The sequence below is a fragment of the Lissotriton helveticus genome, chromosome 7 (assembly GCF_964261635.1).
Source record: "Lissotriton helveticus chromosome 7, aLisHel1.1, whole genome shotgun sequence".
NCBI lineage: Eukaryota > Metazoa > Chordata > Amphibia > Caudata > Salamandridae > Lissotriton > Lissotriton helveticus.
The window spans coordinates 1,157,207,881-1,157,231,797 of record NC_136068.1 but is presented as its reverse complement, the minus strand read 5'-3'; the positions used below and the strand labels follow the sequence as shown (position 1 = coordinate 1,157,231,797).

At 45.2% G+C, this 23,917-nt stretch overlaps 1 protein-coding gene across 1 annotated transcript in view; it reads left to right on the top strand.

The window, feature by feature from the left end:
- PRKAR1A (protein kinase cAMP-dependent type I regulatory subunit alpha) overlaps window positions 1-23,917 on the top strand; it is a 310,119-nt gene that overhangs the window by 151,009 nt on the left and 135,193 nt on the right. The window contains exons 4-6 of the mRNA XM_078654290.1: window positions 2,084-2,175; window positions 4,833-4,894; window positions 5,997-6,043. Of these exons, the coding sequence (XP_078510416.1) occupies window positions 2,084-2,175; window positions 4,833-4,894; window positions 5,997-6,043 (201 nt within the window). The remainder of the gene's footprint in view (window positions 1-2,083; window positions 2,176-4,832; window positions 4,895-5,996; window positions 6,044-23,917) is intronic.

Sequence of the window (23,917 nt, the reverse complement as noted above, 5' to 3'; positions counted from 1 at the left end):
GGAATACATCCATTTTGTAGTGGCTCAAGCCAAACCACCCGCAGTTCCTTTAGAGGCCATCCTTGACGCTACTTATAAAGACGTCACACTTCAAAATGTAAAACATCGCATTCGGACAAACGCTTGGAGGCACTTGGAAGAAGTTGGACAGAGTTAACAAATTGACAATCAGGACCTGTCCTCTTTCAAACATGTGAAGGAGGAGCTGTCCATCACCGCAGATGGTCTTGTACTAAGGGACAAGCGGATCATCATCCCGAAACGACTGCGCCAAGGAGTCGTCAACCTAGCGCATGAAGGGCACAGAGGTATTGTAGCCACGAAGAGAGCGCTGCGGGAACAGGTCTGGTTCCCTATGCTGGATCAGATGGTGGAACTTACACAGAAAGATTGCCCACAGTGTCAGCTAGTAAGTAGAGGATCCCCCTGCGCCGCTTCAAATGTCCGAACTGCCGGATGGCGTCTGGCATCATGTTGCAGTGGACTTCTTTGGACCGCTATAACCCGGCAAGTATGTCCTAGTCATAATGCATAAATACTCACGTTTCCCTATTCCGCACCTCATTGCATCAACCAAATCTGCCACCACTATACCGGTACTTGATGAGGTGCTTGCAGCATGGGGCATACCAAAGGTAGTGAAAACAGATAACGGCCCCCCATTCAATGGATAAGATTTCGCTGAATTTGCCAAGCACCTCAATTTCAGACACCGGAAGATCACTCCTTTGTGGCCCCAAGCCAATGGTATGGTGGAAAGATCACAGCCTAGTCTGAGAACAAGAGGGTCACCAGGAATGGGACTCATTTTCAGAAATGCACGCCCAAGGTCCGAGAAGCGTTGACTGCACCCCTCAGTGTGGCAACAGAGATGCATCTGAGTCAGTAAATGATAATCGACCTTCCATGGCTCCTGACGTAAGGGAACAGGCTGCTTGAGATGCCCCTCTATGACCGCAACAAACCCTTCGAAGACCAGTTCGCCTAATTGAAGAACTGAAAATATATTGCCTGTATTGTTTAACCTGACATGCACAGACACATCTAAACTAGTCACAGTTGTTTAAGAATGTGGGAAGATGTAATGACGTGACGTGCTGGGCGCTAGGACCAGCACATGAGAGTAAGAGGAGAGCTGGGGAGGCGGAAGAGGAGGAGCGAGGAAAAGTGAAAGTAGAGCAGGGATAGTAAGGAGCTAGAGGCACGCGAAATAAAATGCTCCTATATTCAACTTGGTGTCTTTGTCCTTTTGTGCCAGCGCAGCGACACTACAGTTAGGTGTTTCTAATTTTGTAGAATTGGAGGAAGACCTGGTATCTGCACAAATGTAGCGAGGGGGACTACATGAGTAGATGTAGGATGATATTACGGTCTAAGTTTTAGCAGAGTTGAGCATTAGTGAGCATGCTACCATACAGTGCCTGATGGCTCACAGAGATATTCTAGGTTGGACGGTATATGAGAACGGGTTAAAAGTGACGCGTGGAATTTCAGAAAAATTATGTGAAATTACACTTAATGTGCAATGCAAAATTGGTATTTACCGCTGTATTTTAATGGGAAATGTATCCTTGCATCCAAAGTGGATGGAAGGATGCCTTTCACACTAAATAGATGGTGCAAAACCCCCCACAAAAGCTCTACAAACCACAGCCACTCTTTCTGTTTGCCTTTTTTCCGTTTGTCCACACCAAATCTTTATAATGAATGATGCATTCTTTGTACATTGTTACTGTGAATGTCCCATACTTATGCGTTGTGACATAAAAGCTTAATTTGGGGAATTGTGCATTACCATAGTAACTCAAAATTATCGTACGTTTTGCCTGGGCCAACCCCAAATATTCCGTTGGCAGAGGTGTCCTTGCGGCTTTTTAGTAAAATAGCAGAATATCTCTTTGGTCTCTTGTTTTAAAGCATTTAATATATTTTTTTTATTTAATGGTCTTAGTGTTTTAATATCTATTTAGTCAGTAAATCTAAAATGCAGCCGTTAATGAGTTTGAATTCTTTAGCGCTACCTTGTGTTAAGCAACATGTAAATATCAACTTGGGAGATAATACTGTTTTCCTTACGCTGCAGGTGATCCCTAAAGATTACAAAACAATGGCTGCCTTGGCTAAAGCTATTGAAAAAAATGTTCTGTTTGTGCACCTGGATGACAATGAAAGGAGGTAACTTTTTAAACCTGATTCATACGTTTTTCCACTCAAGAGTTGACTTTGTGTGCAAAGTGTAATCTTCAGAGACAATATTTCAGTATTGATTTTCGGAATCCGCAGTGGAGGGAAATAGGCCTCCTGAAAGATCTATCACAGAAATTCTGCCTGTGTAGTGAAATTTCCACATGAGCACATCTAGTACTAGGGGCCGGTTTGCGGTGGGTCCACCTGTAAAAGCTGATGAACACCCACACACTTGTAGGTTTGTGACTATTCCTCCCAACAATTTGCTAGTAGTTTTTTGCCCTGAAAACATTTGTAAATTTACTACAGCCATTGATTGGAATAATTGAGGTTTATGCTGAGGATGGGGAAAGAACTCCCACAACATTGAAAGAGGTGTAGGGGAAAGGGCTTCTTTACTGGAAAACTAATGTTCCTGTTGACGAGGGAAAATAGTTCACTTATGTAAATGCACTTTTGCGTCGCAGCACTAATTTTCCTTTATCATATAAATAATTGTGCATTTGAGCGCTTGTGAAAGTTGATGATTTCCAGGAACACTAGTCACAGAATTTAAAAAAAGTCAAAAATATCCTTACAAGAGTAAAATTCCGTTTTATTTTTTTTCAATTTGCTTGAAATCAGTTGTTGATTTTGTAGTTTTAAAATCTGGTTATTTATAATTGTGGCCCACTGAAATGTTGTTGCATGTTTGACACTGTTTTTGTTTACTTGTTCCTGGATTACATGGAAGAGTATTTTGCATTGCATAGGTCCGTATAGAAAGTGGGTGATGCACTAGGTAATTGGTCAGGTGAAAATGACAACACCACCTGTTAGCGACCTTTAATTGTTAACGTTTTAAAAATGTTTTTATCTCCATTATTTTGTTTTGTGGTGCAGAAGATATGTCTACTTTTGTGTGCTGAAATTTCATTGTATGAAGAAGCAGTGCATTGTGTATTACTATGTATTGCTTTGTGTATTACTACACCTTATTTAAGAACCTTTTAATGGGGGGGGAGAGTGCAGTGAATTCTATTTAGAGCATAGAAATGACTTAATCTTCAAACAAGCATTTGCAATTCAATATGTCTCGCATTTGCGAGAGTTTGAGCTATTGGCATTCTCAATGACCATGCATTTCATTTGTGTTTGGTAAACTTGTATGTGCTGCGTAAACATGCCCTTTGTACTTATAGTCCAGGCTTACGGAAGCAAGGCTGGCTGTAAAAGAGGCTCAGTTACTGCCAGCCGTGCTTCTCATAAGCAACGACTAAAAGTACAAAGTGTGTATTACAAACCATTTGCAGATTTTCAAAACACATAAATAAAAGGCAATGTCATTTACAATGCCAAAAGCTCCAACTCTCGCAGATGCAAGACCTATTGCATTGCAAATGCTTGTTTGCTGTTTTGGATGGCTCGTTTTTGTGCCAGGGTTGCATTAGTTAATGCACGGGCTGGACAGTTCTTATGAAATGAAAGGGCCCACACGAAGCACAAAGGCCGCGCTATCATGAGATAAGAAGAGAATTGCCAGTGAAATGAGAAAGTGATTAGGAGCGCAGCCTTTTTTCCTGACTATCTTGCCAAGCCCAATGGTTACTTTCCAAGAGTGGAGTTGCCTTTTTCCCTAGTAACAAGTGTGCCGATTCAGAGCACTACAGGAAGACAAACCTCAATTCCAGCACTCATGCTTTAGCTGTAAACATCTTAAGCTAAAGGGCAGGTGCCGTGATTGCTTCAAAAGTAAAGAAATAGCAACAAACTAAAGTTTTCTATTTCTTTACTTTTGAAGCAATCGCAGCACCCGTGCTTTATCTTAAGATGTTTAAAGCTAAAGCACAGGCGCTGCCATTGTAACAACGGTAAACAAATAGAAAGAAATGGTGGCCGCTTGCTTTTTTTTTCTATTTATTTACTTTTGTTACAATGGCGGCCGGCAGCTATCTTTAGATCTAAACATCTTAAGCTAAAGCGCGGTTGCCGCAATTGCTTCAAAAGTATAGCAAAAGTTTGGTATTTATTTACTTTTGAAGAAATTGCGGCGCCGCGTTTTAGATTTAGATGTTTAAAGTTAAAGCGTGGATACCGCCATTGTAAAAAAAAAAAGTAAATAAATAGAAAAAAAGGCATGCAGGCGCATTCAGAATTAGAGATTAACACAAAAAGGAAATCATGGCCACCATTATTAGTGCTGAGGCATGCTGCACTGTTAAATAAAACTATTATAAAAAGCTTTGCGTGATAGCGTGTCCTCAAAAGCAGGCAGGATAAAAGCCCTTTAAGAAAAAAATGCTCCGAGGCTGTAAATAAAACCTGCTGAGTAACAACACATGTAACGGGGGTGGCCTCATAGGGGTTGCAAGAAGAGGAAAGGTGGTCCTAAGGAGTACTAGTAAGCCTATTGACCAATGAAAAGCCAACATTTACAAAGAACAGATATTGGAGCCAATTAAAAAGATGGGGGGGGGAAGTGGGCGGAGTGTCCTGCCCTATCCTGAATACAGCACGCCTCAAAGAGACCGTGTAAGGGCTCCCTAGGCGAGACCTAAAATCATTAGCTAGCGATATCATTTTGAATTAAATTATGCTATTTTTTGGTTAACCAATTTCCCTTTATTTGTAAAGATTAAAATTATGAGCTGTTTCTTCTCTTTCAGTGACATTTTTGATGCCATGTTTTCAGTCATCTACATTGCAGGAGAAACTGTGATACTGCAAGGCAAGTTTTGTTCTTTAAATCCTATAGCACCTGTATTAAGTAAATGACAAGTATGCTCTTTTTCATTATTTCAGATCTGTTACTTGCCGTAGAGATGTACAATAAATAACACTCTTTGTGAATCATCGTATACTTTGAGTTTTCTAAAATAAAACCGTATGAGAATCCAGAGATTAGTGATAAAGCTTGCATATAAGCAAATAATCGATTGGGTAATCAAAAATACTTAATTACTTAATATCTAAGAGTAGTTTAAGACCTGTATTTAATCACCTGTGCATCTGCAACATGTTCTCCTCCCCAATTGGAGTTGAAAACTGTTCCTGTGGCATAATACTCTAATCTACTTTATTTAGCATTTCTTGCTGTAGGTTCTGCATAACTAATTGCAAAATATGGTTAGATCTATTAATAATTAATTTCTAAAATCCAGCCAAAGATATGAGACCGGGCACCGTTATCTCTGCATGTTTAAAGCCCAGGAGTAGTGGGGTCCAATGGCCTTGGAGAGTTTAAACGTCTGAGGTGATACAGGGGTGATTTGTTAGATTCTACATCATGTAAAAACAGGTACAGCTTGCACAGAAAGGATTGTAGAAACATTTGCCTATATATTCTCAGCAATTTCTTTTATCACAAACTAAAGTTCTGCTTTTCAGTTACCAACAGGTTTATAGACAATCTCTATAGCTGTCACAGTTTGTGTTCCTTAACAAATAAAAACCACTTATGTACATGTAATTAAAAGGTGGATCAAAAAGTGAGACCTGAAATGGACAGTTTATACTTGATTCATTTGGATAACAGTAGAACTCAAAAAGAATAGATGGAGAAAGCAGTGCAATACATGAAAGGTGATTTGCAAATGCTGTTGATTGGGCACAAAACCCCTTAGCATTTCTCAGCAAATTAGTTCTTCTGATTTCTGTTTAAAGAAGCCTATTAGTTTGCCCTTCTTCTCCTCTGTTGCTTAAGGGTATATGTTTGAACATATCAATAGTGCGTGGTCATCATTGGACAGATTTATAATTACTTTTTCTTTAGAGTACACACTTGCAATGTTCATGCATAATACTAAATATAGTTTTTTCTTTTTAATTAGGTGACGAAGGTGATAACTTCTATGTTATTGATCAAGGAGAAATGGATGTAAGTTATGATTTAAAAAATATATATATATTTTGCTGACCTTTTATCTGCAATTTGGTACAGTACCTGCGCTTCCATATTTAATAGGCGGGGGACTACATGCATCAATAACAAGGGAATGCATGATGAAGGGATAAATTAAGATAAATAAGGAAATGGCTTTGTTAAACTGTGGGATTACTTACAAGAACATTTTTACCAAAGACAGACTGGCCTACCAAATGTCCACATTTGCACAGAATGTTACAAGTTTAGAACTTGAGAGGGGAGCATTTGTCTCTTTGCAAGATACTTGAAAGCAAAGGCCGGCCCAAAGAAGGGTGGGCTTTTTGACTTGGGGACCCTTGGAGATATCTAAACCAGAAGTGTAAAAAAGTAAACATTTAATGATGGAACATGTTCTCAGTGTTTTAGAATCTACAGTTAATGATCCAGTAGTTTGGTATGAAATGCACACATTTTACAATCTTACTGCAACTGCTGTCAGCTATAGAGTATTCAACAATTCAGGTGTTCATTTGATAGTTATGTTACCTACATTACCCTTTGCAACTTAGGTAAGGAATGCTTTTGTAGTTTGGGAAGAGGGGGCGAAGGAGGGATTAGACTGAAGGACTGAAACACCACTGGAAGAATACAACATTTTTGTCACATGTATAACCTGATCAAAGGTGAACGGTGAGTGGTGGACACGTGTCTGCCTTTCAAATTTTGGACCTATTATTCAGAAAATTCATTGTTCGATGAGAATTCTTTGAACTATGTTTAGCTGGACACTTAGTTTGGTGAATGGAGCTGCATTGTTTGTGACATGTAAAGCTGTAGATATCCATGCGTCCATACTCTTGCCCTCTAGTGTTGGGCTTGGACATATGAAACTTGTTTTTCTTCGATGAAGTTTTAGAGTCACGAGGTCTGGCACACCTGTTTCATGGTAATACGCCTGGGCCATCGGCTCCATTGTTAGATTGTTTCTTTCCTTTGTCAGGGTTGGACATGCATCCACCTAACTTCTGGCCAACACCTTCTGCTGTTTGGCACAGGTACTTCACGGTTCTTCCACCCCAATCCACTTGAATCAATCTTTTGTAGCTTTGTCTCTTCACTCCACTTCGCCATCCGACTTCTTTGCGGTACCCCCCTCGGGGCTCTCATCCACTTTTAAGGCATTCTTCTCAACCTCTTTCACCGACGATGCAGACTCTGTAATGTTAAGAACCCCTTTCTGGTACAATCCACCATGCCATTGGGAATACATCGAGTCTTCAACTCGTGTCTCTCGCTGGAGTACGTCTAGACATCCTGCACCACCTGCTTTTCCTTCAGAACCAAAAAGTCACTCCATATCGTCAAGTTCGGCGCCTAGCTTGATCTCTTCAAGGACCAGGGCGTTAAGGGGGAGCCACAGCCAGAGACTTTCAGACCAACCGGTGCTTTGCTTCAACCTAGAACCGAGCTCACACTTCGACGCAGAGTAAGTGGCTGTCAGCAGAAAATGCCAATTGAGTAACAATAGCCCCTAACACCAACAGATAGAGCACTGTGCTCGAGAGGATCGGGCATCGGGCACCAAATTTGGCACTGGGACTTCTGGTTTGCCACTGCCAGAAGGCCTTGGTCGGCACCTAACCCGGGCCTCAAATCCTTTAAAGCTGGCCCCAAATCTTGCACTGGCTCCCGAAACTCTTTCGGCTCCGGAGAGCCACTTGGTGGACACCATCCAATAGCCTTGATCGGCGCCAAAACATTCGGCCCCAAAGCTCTGTCATTGGCGGGTTCGGAGGACCAGGAACAACTCCTCCTGCTTCAGCTCCAGGAGGAGCTTGACGCTAAGGAACAATGCCTCGTCTTCCTTCCTCAGACAGGGAAATGCCACATCTGAAAGAACAGGAATTTTCACCCCGTAAGCAAACTCACCTTTGACGAAGGTACTTGAACACAAACACCCTGCTCCACCTAAGTTTAGGTAACATCGTAATGTGTACTAACCCACCACCTTGGCACCCTACACCTCTTCTTCCACCACTTCCTCCTCCACATCTGCCTCTTCCTCCACCAATGATTCCTCCGTTACACTCACCAGAGGGATCCATATGTTCCTCTTATGTGGGAGGTAGCCCAATGTATCCCTTGGCTCCATATGAGCCTTCCGTTGACCTGGGCACAGGGGATGACCCATGGGACGATTACAACATCGACCCACCCGCAGACACAGACCTCTAACCCGCAAAGCGATCGTCCCCATGATACCACCTGATACCACAAGGTTATAAGCAGAGCGGCAGCCTGCCACAAGGTAGAGCTTCACAAAGATCAGGAGAATTAGGACTTCTAGTGGAAACCCTTCTTATACCCAGAGGACAATGCAGCATCTCCCCATGCTTAAAGGCATGCTAAGAATAACACCTGATACATTTAAAGTCACTGTGAAGGCTACAGTGGTATACCCCAGGGTTAATAAAAAAATTCAAGACTTCATCCTCTCAACTACTGTATATTCGAGGCCAACTACAACATGAATACCGAGTAATACAAACAGAATGAAAATGCACTAATGCACAGGACACTGCTGATGTCCTTACGCTGGATCAAGATAGTGAAATATGGATGTAGGCAAACAAGTTGCAGCCCAATCTGCAAACCACAGCAGATTTGCCAACTCGAGTGGCCTAACCTCACGCTATGATCGTGCTCACTAGGATGAGATGGATAAACTCCCTCAGCATGTCCCAGATGAGTACAGAAAGCATAGACACAAGCTGGTCTCAGAAGGGAAGCTCATATCTTAACGCCACCATTCACTATGCCCTGGACGCAGCTGACACAGCAGGGCAGTGCATTAAGGAGCACATACATCAACAAATAGCGATGTTTAAGGCATCACTATTTAGGAATTGCATTCCTTATGCACGTAGGAATCGCTAAATTAAATGCAATTTCTACATATTACCTAATAGTGATTAGCAAATTGTGAATCGCTATTATGTAATGTCACTCAGTTCATTCCTATGGTCCTATAGGAATGAAATGGAATGCATTCGCAAATTGCGATTATCAAATTGGTAATCACAAATTACGAATGCAATTGCAAGGGTGCCAGGAGGCCTAAGGCCCCCCTGATGCACCCCCCCAAAAGTAAGTGTGCACATGTGGCGCAAACACATGCCCTTAGGGCATGTGTTTGCGCCACATATCACTTTGAAAAATGCACTTTTATGCTTTGTTCAAAGAATTTGCGAATTACCATCATCTTGAAGTTGATGGTAATTAGCGTTTCCTAAATGCAAAGTCTCATTTAGGAAAGGCTTGGTGCATCTCGAATAGGGAATCACAATTTGCGATTCCCTTAATTGCATTCGCAATTTAGGTGATCGCAATAAATTGCGATTACCTATATTGCGAATGCCAAAAGATGCATGCATCGGAAAAGGCCTTGTTGCACGTGCCCCTAAGTCTAGTGTCCTGATTCGAAGCCACACCTGGCTATGTGTCTCTGGTTTCAAATCAGAGTTACAATAGCATCTCCTCAACCTGCCCTTCGATGGGAAGAACCTCTTCGGACTGCAGGTTGATGAGATGCAGCAAAAGATCAAGAAGGACAAAGACACTGCAAAGGCAATAGATGCCCTCCAAATGACTTCTCCACGGGTGTCCTTTCGTAGGTCAAGCTATGGAGAGGAGCTCCAAACACCTCCCCTCCCCCCCCCATCCCCCCCCCCACAGGCATCTTCCTTCTACCAGAGGCAGCAGCACCAACAGACATCCCTCGCAAGGTTTCCCTTTGGGTGTTTACAAAGGCAATATCCCCAGTTAGAGGTGGCGCGGCGTAGTCAGCCGCCACCACTAAACAGTGACTCCCTCTCTTTCTATCGATCTCATTATCCAGTATTGGGGTATCTTTCATAGATTCACATGCCTGAATCATCCCCTGTCTTCGTAGTGGGTGTCCTACGGTACATAAATAACAAAGTAGTAAGTAATAGATTATACCTTTCCATAGGCTATTATGGTAGCACCCATATTTTTTTAGCCTATTAGTCTCCTTTTACAAAAAGAACCAAAGTGAAAACTCAGCCAATCAGCACCCTCTAGAACCTTTCCAAGAGAGGCTGAGTCCCTCAGATTTTCACTGCACTTCGTAGTGTAAGGGAGTCTCCCTGAACTCTGCTCAGTCTACTTCAACTTTCTCAGATAAGTATCTTTTAGATTTCTTTAACCCCTTCGGTGCTCATGACGGAACGGTTCCGTCATGAGCGTCGGTTGGCCTGTGCTCATGATGGAACGGTTCCGTCATGAGTCCATAGGCCTAATAGAACCCTCAGCACAGCGCGAGAATTCGCGCCGCGCTGAAGAGGTTAAGAAAAATGTCTGATTAGAAAGGATTATTTAGAGCCTGTAAATCCTGTGTGAAGAGACTGCATGTAGATGATGCACACACAGATTGTATTTATTGTCCCTATCCCAGCCATGAGACAAAGCAATGCAAAATGTTCCGCGCCTTCTCCACTAAGACCTTATTTATTTATTTATTCAAAGTTTTATATAGCGCGAACAAGATCCTTACAGATATCAGAGCGCTTCACAAAGACAGGGCAGGGGCAGTAGGAATTAACAGAGATAGTGGGAGCAGTAAAATAGTCACTAACATGGTAGGATAATAATAACATACAAAAAACATATCAATATACAATCAGGTAAACAAGTAATATAAGACGGCACAAGTCATTGATCCCACTACAGAGCTGTTCAGGTACACCTTGGGTGTGTGGGTGGCTTATACCAATGTCCTAGTATATAGAGAACACTGAGTGGGGGCATCGGGAGAGTGAATCAGTAAACCAAAGTGTATCATATATTGGTCGGTAGTAAGAGAGTAACGTAATAGTGTCCCCACCAAGTGGAAGTATAGTGCCAAAGGACAAGGTGAGCAGTGATACAAAGCAATGCAGAGTCTCTGATCCAGCCCCTATAAGGTTCAGGAGATCTTGGCCAGAAGGATGGTTTTCACCTCTTTCTTGAAGAGTGCAGTGGAGGAGATAAGCCTGGTTTCAGGAGGGAGCGCATTCCAGATCCTGGGTGCCATTCCTGAGAAGGAGCGCTTGTATGTTTTCTCTTTCCGGAATCTACGAGGTTTCAGGAGTAGATTTTTTGCACTTCTATTGGATCTCGAACCTCCTGATATAGACAACTTTTGAGCGAGGTAGTTCGGTGCATTGTGGTGCACGGCAGCGTGTGTCATAACTGCAATTTATAGCTGTATTCTGGCTTCAAAAGGCAGCCATTTTAGCGACTTTAAGTCTGGGGATATATGCGAATGTTTTCTTGAGCCAGTAATGAGTCTCGCGGCAGCGTTCAGGGAGGCTCTTAAGGGTGCTGTTGTGGATAGCGGGAGTCCGCTGAGGGCCACAATTCCGTAGTCTATTCGAGGGATGACTAAAGCTTGTACAGCAGTTCGGAAGTCTTCGGCAGGGAGGAAGGGTTTAATTTTCCTCAGTGTGTTGATTTGGAAATTAGCTCCTTTTGTGGCTTTGCTAACGTGCTGCTGCATGTTGAGCTTGGCGTCGAGTGTGATGCCTAGGGATTTCGCCGAGTCCACGATGGTAGGATGGACATTGAGTGCTGTTAGGTTATTGAGCCAGGTTTGGGTGGTGGAAATTTTAGCCGGGGGTGAGATGAGTAGGAACTCAGTTTTCAGAGCATTTAGTTTGAGGTGATTATCGGCCAGCCAAGATTGAGTGTTGATAAGCGTGGAATTCAGATGTTTTAGTTCTTCCGGGGATTGTAGCTTTAGGTAAAGTTGTGTGTCGTCAGCGTACATATGGAATTGGACATTGGAGGCTTGGAGCAGGGTGGCGAGCGGTTCCATGACGAGGTTGAACAGTGTGGGGGAGAGGGAGGATCCTTGTGGAACACCTAGATCTGCAGGCACGGGTGTAGATAGCACATTGTTGATCTATCTTGAACTTCTGAGACCGGTTGTGAAGGAAGGACGAAAACCATTTGAGAACAGTTCCCGATAGACCCATTCTAGTGCTTAGCAGCTCCAGCAAGTTCTCATGTTTGACCGTGTCAAATGCTGAAGAGAGGTCAAGAAGGATGAGGAGGCAGGACTCATTGCGATCAAGAATTTGGAGGGCGTCATCAATTATGTGTGTCATAGCTGTTTCTGTGCTATGTTTCGCTCGGAAGCCTGATTGATGAGGGTTGAGGAGGTCAAATTGATCAATGTGTTTTGTTAGTTGGAGTTGGACACATTTCTCCAGCAGTTTGGCCAGGGTGGGGATATTGGTGATGGGCCGGTAATTGTTTAGGTCGGACGGATCAGCTGTAGGTTTCTTGAGTATAGGCGTGACTTGACCCACCTTGAGGGAGTCTGGAATGAGGCCTTGTTGTAGGGAGCTGTTGATGATTTTGGTCCAGAGAGGGAGGAGCAAGGGGATGAAGTCTCTTACAGCATTAGCAGGTAGAGGGTCTGTGAGGTGATTAGAGGGCTTCAAGGTGCAGAGCAGTTTGTGTATTGCTTCTTCCGAGTAGGTATCGAAGTACAGCCAGGATGCCTTGTTTTTAGGTTGAGTGTTAGACATTCTGATGTGGTTGGGGAATCGGCTTGCATCCAAGATGAGGTCCTTTCTTATGTTGTCAGTCTTTAGCTTAAAGAAAGCAGAGAAGGCTTCACAGTGTGGGGTGTCGCTTGTTGTGCTGTTTGATTGTAAGGGTTGTGTCTTTGTTTGGGACTTGATTAGTTCGAACAGCTTTCTTGGCCTGTTTTTTGCTTGGTCCAACTGGCGGCTAAAGAAGTCCGACTTTGTGCGCTTTATTTTCCTGAAGTAGGCATTTCTCTTGTTCTTAAGCCTTTTGAGGTGCAGTGCTGAATAGTCCGATCTCCATGTGCGCTCTGCCATTCGCATAGTACGCCTGTCGTCATTGAGTCTATCATCATACCAGGGGTTAGAAATTTTGGTGGAGACTCTTCAGTTGCAGTGGGGCGACTTCATTGACTATTGTATTCATAGTCAAGGTAGTGGTCTATCAGTGAGTGAACATCCGAGGTACCTGAAGGGGGAAGGAGGCTTTTGCCGATGTGGGGAGGCAGGGTGGAGGGGTTAAGATTCTTCATGTCCCTTTTCCATGTTTTGGATTGGATTGGTTGAGCCGGGTTAGGTTTAACTTTTTCATTGATAAAGAAGGTGATAATGTGGTGATCTGACCAGTCGCAGCGTTGTATCGCCTCCAGTTGTATAGAGTTCTCTTTGGCAATGATGAGATCGAGTATCGAGCCTTTGTCGTGTGTTGGTCTATCGCATATTTGGGTGAGGTCAAGCGCATTAAGGAAAGTTTTGAGACTATTCACCACTGTGTCTTTCTGATCGCTCCAGTGGAGATTGAAGTCACCCAGGTAGACTTGGGTGGTCTGCCGACCGGCATTGGAAGTGATCATGTCCATGAGTTGTTGGGTGAATATGAGATTGTCACCAGGCGGGTGATAGATGAGATGTAAAGCACAAACTTGTTTGCCCTCGCTGGTGATGTCGAGGCAGAGGAGTTCACAGGAGGAAAGGGAGGGGGAGTTGACTTTCGTAACGGAGAGGTTGCTCCTAAAAATGCATGCAATTCCCCCGCCCGTCTTGCCAGGAGATCTGTCCAGCCTGATGATGTGATAATTGGGGGGGACTAGTATGTCCATAATCGGGGTAGAGGCTTCAGTAAGCCACGTTTCCGTTAGAATGGCTAGGTCTAGATCCATAGATGAGACGAGATCAGCGATGTCGGAGGAGTGTCTCTGGGCCGATCTGCAATTGAGTAGGATGCATTTGAGTTTGGGAGAGAGAAGGGTGGTCGAGCTTTCTAGTGTGAGGGGAATTTTTCTGAGGTTGTTAGGGACGGAACCTCTGTTGTTGATTGTTGGGAGCCTCAGAGGGTTTGTAAGAATTGTGGGTATGGGGATGTGTGTGTTGGATATGTGTTTTACCGGACCTGGGCCATAAGAGCGTAGGAGAGAGCATAGGTCGCGGTCCGACAGTGGGTTGAGGACACGACGGGGGCGGTGGGAGTTATTGCGAACGGGGATAGTCGGCCAGCGCGGGTGTCGTTGGAGGCGAGGGTATGTAGGGAGGGTGTGTCGTTTGTAGGGTAGAGGGATGGTGGGAGGTAGACTGGGCTGTGAGGAGAGAAGGTCTTTGATTGCGTGGACATCTTTTTTGATTTGTAGAATATCCTCTTTGACTTGTTGGAGGGTGGATAAAGTCAGGTCAGGAGGAGGATTGGGGATGGGGTTGGTGGTGAGAGCCATTGGTGAATGGTTGAGTAGTGAGCTGGAAAGCGGGCAGGGTATCGAGGGGGGGGATATACTAGCGTTGTTGGAAGGTTCTGTGGTGCTAATAAGTGGGATGGCATTCAAAGTGTGGGCGTATTTGTGGGCGAGGGGTGTGGGTGAAGTAGGTGAGGGCGGTGGGTGGGAGGCATAGGTAGTGCCGTCAGTGGGAGACGGTGCCGGAGAGTAGAAGAGAGAGTGAAGGCTGAATACAGTGGGGGAGACAGGAGGGTAGTGAGGGCTGAGAATAGGAGGTGGGAGAGAGGGGGATGCTAAGGTAGGGGAGGCGGTATGTTCTGTATGTTTTGTTGGGAGGGTGAGAGTGTCGTGGGTGGGAGTGGGGAGGGAGCTGGGGGAGGGAGAGGTGTCCGCCGTGGGGGGGCTGAGAGGGGGGGTGAATAAACTCCTAATGGTGGTGTGTTCAGATGGTGGCGTGTTGTGGGTGAGAGATGTTGTGTCAGGTGTGAGAGTGTCGTGGGTGAGAGTGGGGAGGGAGCTGGGGAGGGAGAGGGGTCTGCCGTGGGGGGGATGGGAGGGGGGGGTGGATAAACTCCGAGCGGTGGTGTGTTCAGATGGTGGCGTGTTGTGGGTGGGGGTTGTTATGTCAGGGGGGAGAGGGATGGGAGGGTATGAGTGGGGGTAAAAGGGGTCATGTTAGAGGGGCGGCTAGTATATGAGGTGGAGAGATTTGTGACTGTGCTTGGGGAGTGTGGGGTGTTAACAGCAGGTGGGCCATTTACTGGGGTGCTGGGGGTAGAGGTGTTGTAGGCGGGGGCTGCGACGTGAGGGGTGATAGTGCTGGTGGAGTCCTGGGTGGGGGTCCGCAGCTTGGCAAGGTGCTCTTTGAACTTGGGGAACAGGTTGTCTAGTAGTTCCAGGTTCTTGTCCGTGGATTGAATTGGGACAATCCCGTTATTGTAGATAGTAATGGTAGCCCTGCCAGGGAGGAGGTGGGAAGGTGTGATAGAGAGAGTTAGGCCATGAGTTGTTTTCCTGGTGGTGGAGACGGTGAGTAGGGTTAGGAACGCTTTTCTCCATTGGGCTCTGCGTGAGGTGTGGAAGATGATATCAGTATTCAGGGCTCCATTGCCCGGTGAGAAGTAGGTGTCGGCAAAGGGTGTTTCAGGGTGCGACCTCAAGAAGTTATGTTTAAAACGTTTAGTGGCTTTTTTGGTGAGGGTGGAAGGGTAGTTGATTCTAAAAGTGTGCTTGCCGTTGAGCTCCATTTTAGAAAGGCTGTGATGTTGGGTGTAGGAGATAGGACGACAATAAAAGCTGTCAGCCGTTGGTTACAGGGCAAAGGGGTGACACTAGTGAGTGACCAAAAGAATAAGAGGTAGAAGTCAGTGCAATCCAGGAACAAACAGTGCGTAGGTGCAGCTTACGTAATGTATCCTATGTGCGAGGTAGCAGTCAGCTTACACCATGTACAAAATATGAGAGGTAGAACCGGTTAGGTGGAATCAAATTTACACATCCGAGTGTAAGAGGTAGCAGCGGTGTAGTCTAAGGTGTAGAAAGTGGCAGGGTGCAGCTTACATGACTAGGTGAGGGATAGAGACATGATGACATGACATGATGAGGGATAGAGAAGGAAGGCTTCTACTTTGGCTGAAGAAAAAACAGTGAGTCTTCGGTTGTTGACAGCGACGCGTCCTCTATGTCACTCCAGAGGCCCAGGTCGCCTGAGGGTCAGCCTGAAGAACGGAAGAAACTATCTAAGCCTCTCACCGCCTAAAAAATCTCTTAAAAAGGAGAAGAAAACCAAAGTCTCCTCAGAGATTGGATCACCTCAGTCTCCAGGAACCTCTAAGGAAAAGCCAGAGTCTTCTAGCCATTCTAACGGTAAAAATGGCCACAAATCATCTTCAGGCGCAGGCTCACCGTCGACACATGTTCTCACTTCAACGACGACCACAGTGACTCATCTTTGAGATTGTCGATGGTGTTTACCACGTCGACGGTGAGTTCTGGAGGTTCTATACCATCGACCCTACCCTTGTAGTCGACGATTGCATCGTCGACGAGAGTCAAGACCACACCGTCGACAACGACATAGACTATGACGCCACCGTCGACGACGAGACCATCGATGACAAGACACCGTCGACGACAAGACAGTCGACGACTACCCCATCGTCGACGGCAAAGACCCTGTCGACGACACCACCGTCGACGAAAGAAATGCTACCGTCGACGACTGGAGATGTGGTAACCTCAATCCCTATGGCTGTGACCGTACCGTCGATGACGAAAGCTTCACCTTCAACGACAAAACAAATAGCTTATTATACAGTTCCATCAACCCCTTTTCATCAACCTGCGCAGCAGCGGTTTAGGACACCAAAGATTTCTCCACTTCCTCCTAGCCATCTGTTAGATGTGGAGGATTCTGATGATGATGATGATGGACAGTTTAGAGCTGCACGTGGTCCTTCAGAACTACACGTTAAATATCAGGAGGAGGATGACAACTATGATGAGGAGGATCGGTATCATCATCATCCTCATTATCCTGCCCCTCCGGTGTAGTACCAACAATATTTTAAACAGCCCAGGCAGCAGTCTGTTCAATTCCCTCCAGCTTTAATTATGGATCTTCAGAATATGCTGGCGGACTATAAACGAAGGTTTCCTCCTCAGGAGGATGTTGTAGTGCCTTCTCCACCTCCACAGGAATCTCTGCAAACACCATCATTGACCATGTCTGGCAAGAAGGGATTAATGTCATGAAAGCACCGGCTTCTGTAGTGCCTGTGCTTCCCAGGTTAGATAAAAAATACAGAGCACCAGAGGGCTCGCCAGCGTGTCTTACAAGTCACCCTAAACCTGACTCTGTGATCTCTCAAGCAGCGCAGAGGCGCGCGAAAAAATCCATCTACACCTATCCTTTCTCCACCGGACAAGGAAGGCAGACGCCTGGATTCCATTGGAAATAAGTTTTCTTCAATGGCGGCAGTTTCTGTTAGGGCGGCTAACGCTTTAGCCATTCTAGCCCGTTATGACAGGCAAATATGGTCCGACATTGGTTCAATGAAGGAGGTCATCCCCGATAATAATAAGGATGAGTTTGTTAAGTTGCTCACTGAAGGAGAGAGAGCAGCTTCTGAGATTATAGACATAGCTATGGACATTGCCTCAACTGGTTTCAGACAGTTGGCTGGAGCTGCCATTTTACAGCGTCACGGATGGTTCAAGGCAACTAATTTCCGTCCGGAAGTCCAAACCAAAATATTAGATGTGGCCTATGATGGTGAGAGCTTGATGGAAGCCATATTGATGAGACCCTTACCACCATTAAGAAAGACACTGACACAGCTAAGGCTCTGGGTACCCTACAGTACCGCAAGGTGCCCTTTCGAGGAGCCTGAAGTAGGGGCTACTCCAATTATAGAGGAAATAATCAGCGTTCCCAGACCCATCAGCCGCAATACCGTCAGGGGTATCAACAGCAGTCCTACAGGCAGGCAAATACAGCAGGTTTCTCCAAACATTGGCTCCAAACGCAGAACAGGATCACAAGGCCGTGACACCGGCCGAAAGCAGTGAGTTCAATTGGGTACCAGCAGCTCTTTCTCCCCCTCCAACCCCAAACATGGTGCGTAGATTTCCAAGCATATTGATCGATGGAGAATCATCACTTCAGACAAGTGGGTCCTGGATTTCATCTTGTATGGCCACACACTGGAGTTCACCCAAAAACCGCCCAATACTCCTCCCAGGGGATCGCACCCTCCTCACTTTCACTTGCTCGAAAAAGAAGCATCTGTCATGCTTCAGAAAGGGCCAATAGAAAAGGTCCCGTTTTCCCAACGGAGGAAAGGTTTCTAATCCCACTTCTTTCTCATGTGTAAAAAGTCAGGAGAGTGAAGGCCTTTCCTGGACCTCAGAAAATTGAACAAATATCTAAAGAGCCAAACATTTAGGATGGTTACTCTTTCAGACATCCTACGTCGCCTCAACAAGGGTGAATACATGACTTCATTGATCTCGAGGATGCATTTTTCCACGTCCCTAATTAGCCAAAGCACAGGACGTTCCTGAGGTGCACAGTGAGTGGTACCCACTATCAATTCCGAGTTCTTCCATTTGGCCTCAAATTGGCTCCGCAGACGTTTACAAAATTCCTTGCTCCAGTGGCAGCAGCCTTCAGAAACAAAGGTCATCGGGTATTCCCGTACCTCGACGACTGGCTTTTAAAGGCACCATCTTCTCGCTTAGTGGAGACAGCAACAAACAATTGCCTCACTCTTTTCCACAAGCTGGGTCTCTCGGCCAACTTTAAAAAATCATCAACTTACCTAAATCGGATAATGACATTTCTAGGAGCAAGGCTGGACATCACCCAAAACAAAGCTTTTCTCTCGGAGGAAAGACAACAGAGGTTAAGCGCTTTCGCACTCAAACTATACAGAAAAAAGTGTGTTTCAGTGAGAATGTTCAAACCTGTATTGGGAATGCTCTCTTCCGCAATAGATCTTGTACTTCTAACTCGGTTACACATGAGACCTCTTCAAGAGGAATTACAGTTTCAATGGATTCAAACCTCAGGCTCCTTCGATGTAATCAAGATCACTTCTCGGATGAAGGAAGCCCTCAAGTGGTGCACTCAGACTTCTCATCTCACCCAAGGACAGTCTTTTCTCCCAGTCATTCCGGATTTCGTAGTCACAACGGTTGCTTCTATGGAAGGATGGGGAGGACGACACCTCCAGGACCTACATGTGCAGGGAAGATGGTCCTTTGCCCAAAGGCAGATGCACATAAACAGGCTAGCCCTCAAAGCCATTTTCTTATCTCTTCGAGCTTTCCTTCCTCGCATACAGGGATCATCAGTGTTGATCCGCACGGACAACACCACAAGCATGTTTTATATAAACAAGCAAGGAGGTACAAAATCCCTGACTCTGTCTCCAGATGTGCGGGAGTTGTGGAACTGGTTAACGCTCCATCACATTTCTCTATCTGCAGAACATATCCCAGGCCTTCGAAATACCTTGGCGCACACCTTGAGCAGAACAAGCAACAGCTGTCACGAGTGGGAGCTGGAGCAAACTCAGCTCGACGAGATATTTGCAGTCTGAGGGAAAACAACTCTGGACCTATTTGCGACACAGCTAAACTCAAAATGTGAGTTCTTCGCAAGCAGATCCCCTCTCCCGAACTCTCGAGGGAATGTTCTTTTGATGCGTTGGTCAGGGATCTAGGCTTACGCTTTTCTCCCCATTCCTCTGATACCTACGGTTCTCACAAAGTACAAAGTATTTGGCTGTGGTCGCCGTTCGCCTCCGGAGTAACAGCCACCACGTCTTCCCTTACTTGGATTACTGGCTGATCAAGAGAGCAACCCAACAGCTATGTCTGGCACACCCTCAGTGCACCATCAAACTGTTACACTATCTAGGTATCACCGTTAACATAGGCAAATCCCACCTCCAGCTCCTCCAAATCCAGCCCTTTTTAGGTCTCGCCAGCAAGACTTCTTGTCAGCGTGATACCTCCCAAGGGAGACAGACCGAGGCACAAGCAGATTGTGGTCTGTGGACGCGCATGTCCAGCCACGTGCACATCTTCTGTCCCGAGGCAAAAGCATGCAGTTTCACTTTCGCGTCGACACTGTATTTACCCCACGTAAACAACACAGCATTCAACATGTAAGTCTTTAAATGCTTTAAATGTCGATATACCCCACTTACCAGCAATTGTGGTGACTTTGCGCTGGTCTCGTGTCTTCATCGGCATACTGCATCACCGCGCGGGGCTCCGTCTTGATCACAGGAGCCCCCTAAAGTCTTCCTTGCTGCCACTGTGCTCGAGCCGCAGATCCAGGAACAGCGCATGCGCGAGCAGCTCTCGCGCTCCTATCCCCCCCCCCCCTCTGTCTCCCCCCGGCCCGGATGTGGAGCACAGGTGCCGCAATGCTTGTTCTCAATGATAACAGTTTCGGAGCGAATGGAGTAAATGCGCCACTGAAGCCCAAGGTAATAAGACAGTTATGTATGTAAATGAATTGATAATTATTCATAATTGTGCTCCACAAAGAAATTAATTAAAATGCACGTTTTCGTAATGAGCCACTGGAGGGCAGTGTTGGCAGATAAGTTTAAACCGTTGAGGATAGCGCCGTTCCCTGTTCTTAATTTTGGACACACTACTCTGTGCATTTCTGCGCCATTTGTATCCAAACCCTTGCTTTATTTATTTTCGTGCTATTTAACTGATTTTCTCTACTGTAGAAAATGTGTTGCTAAGGGAAGCTGAAACAAGTGAATTTAATTAATGCTCCGGAGAGTATGCGGCGTTTCTGGCAGAACTGGCGTCTTTGGAACTAAGAAAACCACGTTCGAGTCACTCTCTGCGTCGGTTCAACATCTTGTGATTTGGGGAAAATCGCTAGGAATAGCTTCCAAACGAGGCGAAGGGTTGAGGCGCACATTTCGACCTGCTCCTTTTGCTGAGTGGCTTTGCAGGTCTTTAAAGTACCTGGGGGAGTGGGTGCTTGAATTCAAAAAAGCTTGAAACTACCTGAAGGAGGAAAGAGAGCAATTAATGTGTATTCAAATGCTTCACATTAACAATTCCTATGCATTATTAGGATCGACTGCGGGCCTGGCATGGGGCAGCTCTGCACTAGCAACCGTGGATTGCGAGCCACAGCCTTTTTTTCAGATACATTTTCCTTAATGTAATGTTTTTTACTTAAATTTGGCACTCGGCTTAACTTGGTATCTTAGGTGGTTGCCTAGTTATAGCATGCAATCAATAACGGACACCTTACATCCTGGACACACTGTTTGTATGATACATTTTAAACCCATATTTACGAGATGTCTGCATTTATGCGTAATTTAAGAATCTGCTATACATCAAATCTAACTATGCACCTAAAAAATGCATCTCCTTTCCTGATTGAGCAGATTTGAGGCTATTGTATAACTCCGTGCGATCTGAGACAGAGTTTCCAGTCTCGGGTTTCTTCTTTGTTTATTTGACAGCAACATAGCAATTCTGCAAAGCCCAACAAGTGCATTGTGAGAGTTGCAGTATTAGTCAGTTTGACACACTACACAACATTGATTTGTAACAGGAAAAAACAGGGCTCGACGCTCTTTGCATATTACAGGTTACCCCGTGCAGGTTGCAGTAAAGTTGTGGGTGTGCAGTATTGTTGTCGGGCATAAGTAAACAAGTATTCCAGCGTTCAGTTGTCATTCCTGCTAATTATGTGCTGAGTGATTAATCATCTCGTTATGGAATGTCTCACTACTCTGATGGATTTATTTCTACACAGTGCATACTTGTATGTGGTATAATGACATTTCTAGCGGAACATGTTATCAAAATTATTATTTTTTACTGCAAATGCCCCTATTTATTTATCATTTTCATTTGATTAAGTAAATATTACCACGAGGGCCATGAAAAACAGAAGGCTGACTCAGATGTGAGCCTCCAATGTGGGAAAGTTTCCACTGTCTGATCCGGGAGTGGGAAGGAATGCGTTCCGCTTATAAATATCCCAGAAATGCACCAACGTGTGTTATTTACATTAGCTTGTTCCGGTCGCACGGTTCCCCTCGCGCTATGCCCGTTGGACAGCGGGCACATTGTGCACCACATGTGTTTTCTTCAGCATGACACATTACCTCACTTCAACCCAGTGAGTGACCAGGCACCTTCAGGCCCTTATGCAGGGCCAGTGATGTGTGTGTCTCAAGAGTCGGGTTGTCTTTGCCAGGCACGTTTGCTTGTAGTAGGCCCGTTTTTTTGCAGTTTTACAAAGCGCAAATTCGACTGAAGGCATTGGAGCGCTTCACACAAGCACCAGTTGCGTTCTACAAGCCCCATCCATGTTTCATAGGCTCGGGGAGATTAAGTGATTTGCCTAGAATCACAGGATGTACCAAAGTCGGCAGTTCTAGTCGTTACGCCACAACCTATCACCTGAGAGCTGATTTCAGGTTTTTATTATCCACAGAACTAGTCAGTAGCCCTCACCCCTAAATATCGGGAACCTTATACACACATACAAGCGTCCATTGTTGGCAAGTTTGCAGGTTTTATACCCTGCTTGCTCACAGATTAAGCAAGCACCTTTCCCCCTCCCTCCCCTAGTTGTCCCCCCTCCCACCTGACTGTATCTATAAGCTGTAACAAAATATCAGCCTGGGAAATTGCAGCGTGCGTCACACGCGTCCCAAGTTTTGTATCTGGGTGTTGAATGTGTGGTGTGTCTGCGTGGTTATTTGTAATATCAATACATCTAAGTCTCGTAAATAAAACACACATTTCATTACAAATGCTATAGGTGTCACATTTGCGAAAGTTAAAACTATTGGCATTGTAAATGACAAAGCTATTAATTTTGCTATTTTCAAAATCAACCCATAAATAAAAAATGTGTCATTTACAATTCCAATAGCTCAAACGTTCCTAATGCGAGACCTATTGCATTGCAAATGCCTGTTTAGGAGCAGTTCTTAACCTAGTCACAGGGGAAGCATAATCCAGGCCGGCATTCATCCAACCTTTCCAAACATTGCTAGATCTTTTTCAGCTATATCACCTACTAACTGCATATACTATCATGCTTTTCCTTGACATTTAGGCTTCTGGCTTCACCATATTTCCCAGCGCCAGATTACATATGTGCCATTTGCAATTTGTAGTCACAAGTGGAGTGTTGCTGGGAGGAACTAGTGTTGATGTGGGACGTCACTCGTCATTCTCTGCAGTAGTGGAACACCATCAATCTGTTAGAAGACAGACCCTTTCTCGACCAAGTACCGTAAGTGACCTTCACAACAGATGCTTTAATAGGTGGGGAACACACTTGAATGACTTGACTGTGTAGGGCGAGTGGAGACGCAGTTGATGGGGTGTCCACATCAACTACCAGCTACCCAGCTAGCAATCAAGTCGTTCAACATTCAGGTTTAGTTTAAGGGGACTTTAATTCTTACAGACCGTATGACCGCCTCATGCGATCTTCAGAAACAGGGCAGAACTAATCATAGTTGTCTGTGTTAGCTCAGAGCATTTGGCAGTAGGCAATTCATCAAAAAGTCCATCTCGTAGCAGAATGCCTACTGGGAGTGGACAACGACCTTGAAGACTCTACCTGCAAGTCCTCCTCCTGTGCTTCTGGGGTGGTTGTTCCCTGACGTAGACCTCTTTGCCTCAGCCGAATATGCAAAATGCCCAAGCTTCACCTCCCAGGCTTCCACACCCAGAGTCCTTTGGCAATGGATGAATTAGATGAATTGGTCAGGGATATTTGCCTATGCCTTTCCTCCTCTCCTGCTGCTTCAGTTCGTATTTCGGGGACATCGGCAAACATCCCTCTCTCTCATCCTAATGGCACAAAGTAGGGCCAGACTGCCTTGGTTCAACACTCTTCTCAATCTCTCCCTTGTACCTCATGGAAAGTTGCCCAGCTGGCAGGGCCTTCTCACACAGAGCCATGTCACTCTCCGGTACCCAAACCACAAGCATCTGAATCTTGTTATCTGGCTCCTGAGGACTTAGAATTTGGTTACCTCAGCTTACCTCAAAAATATATG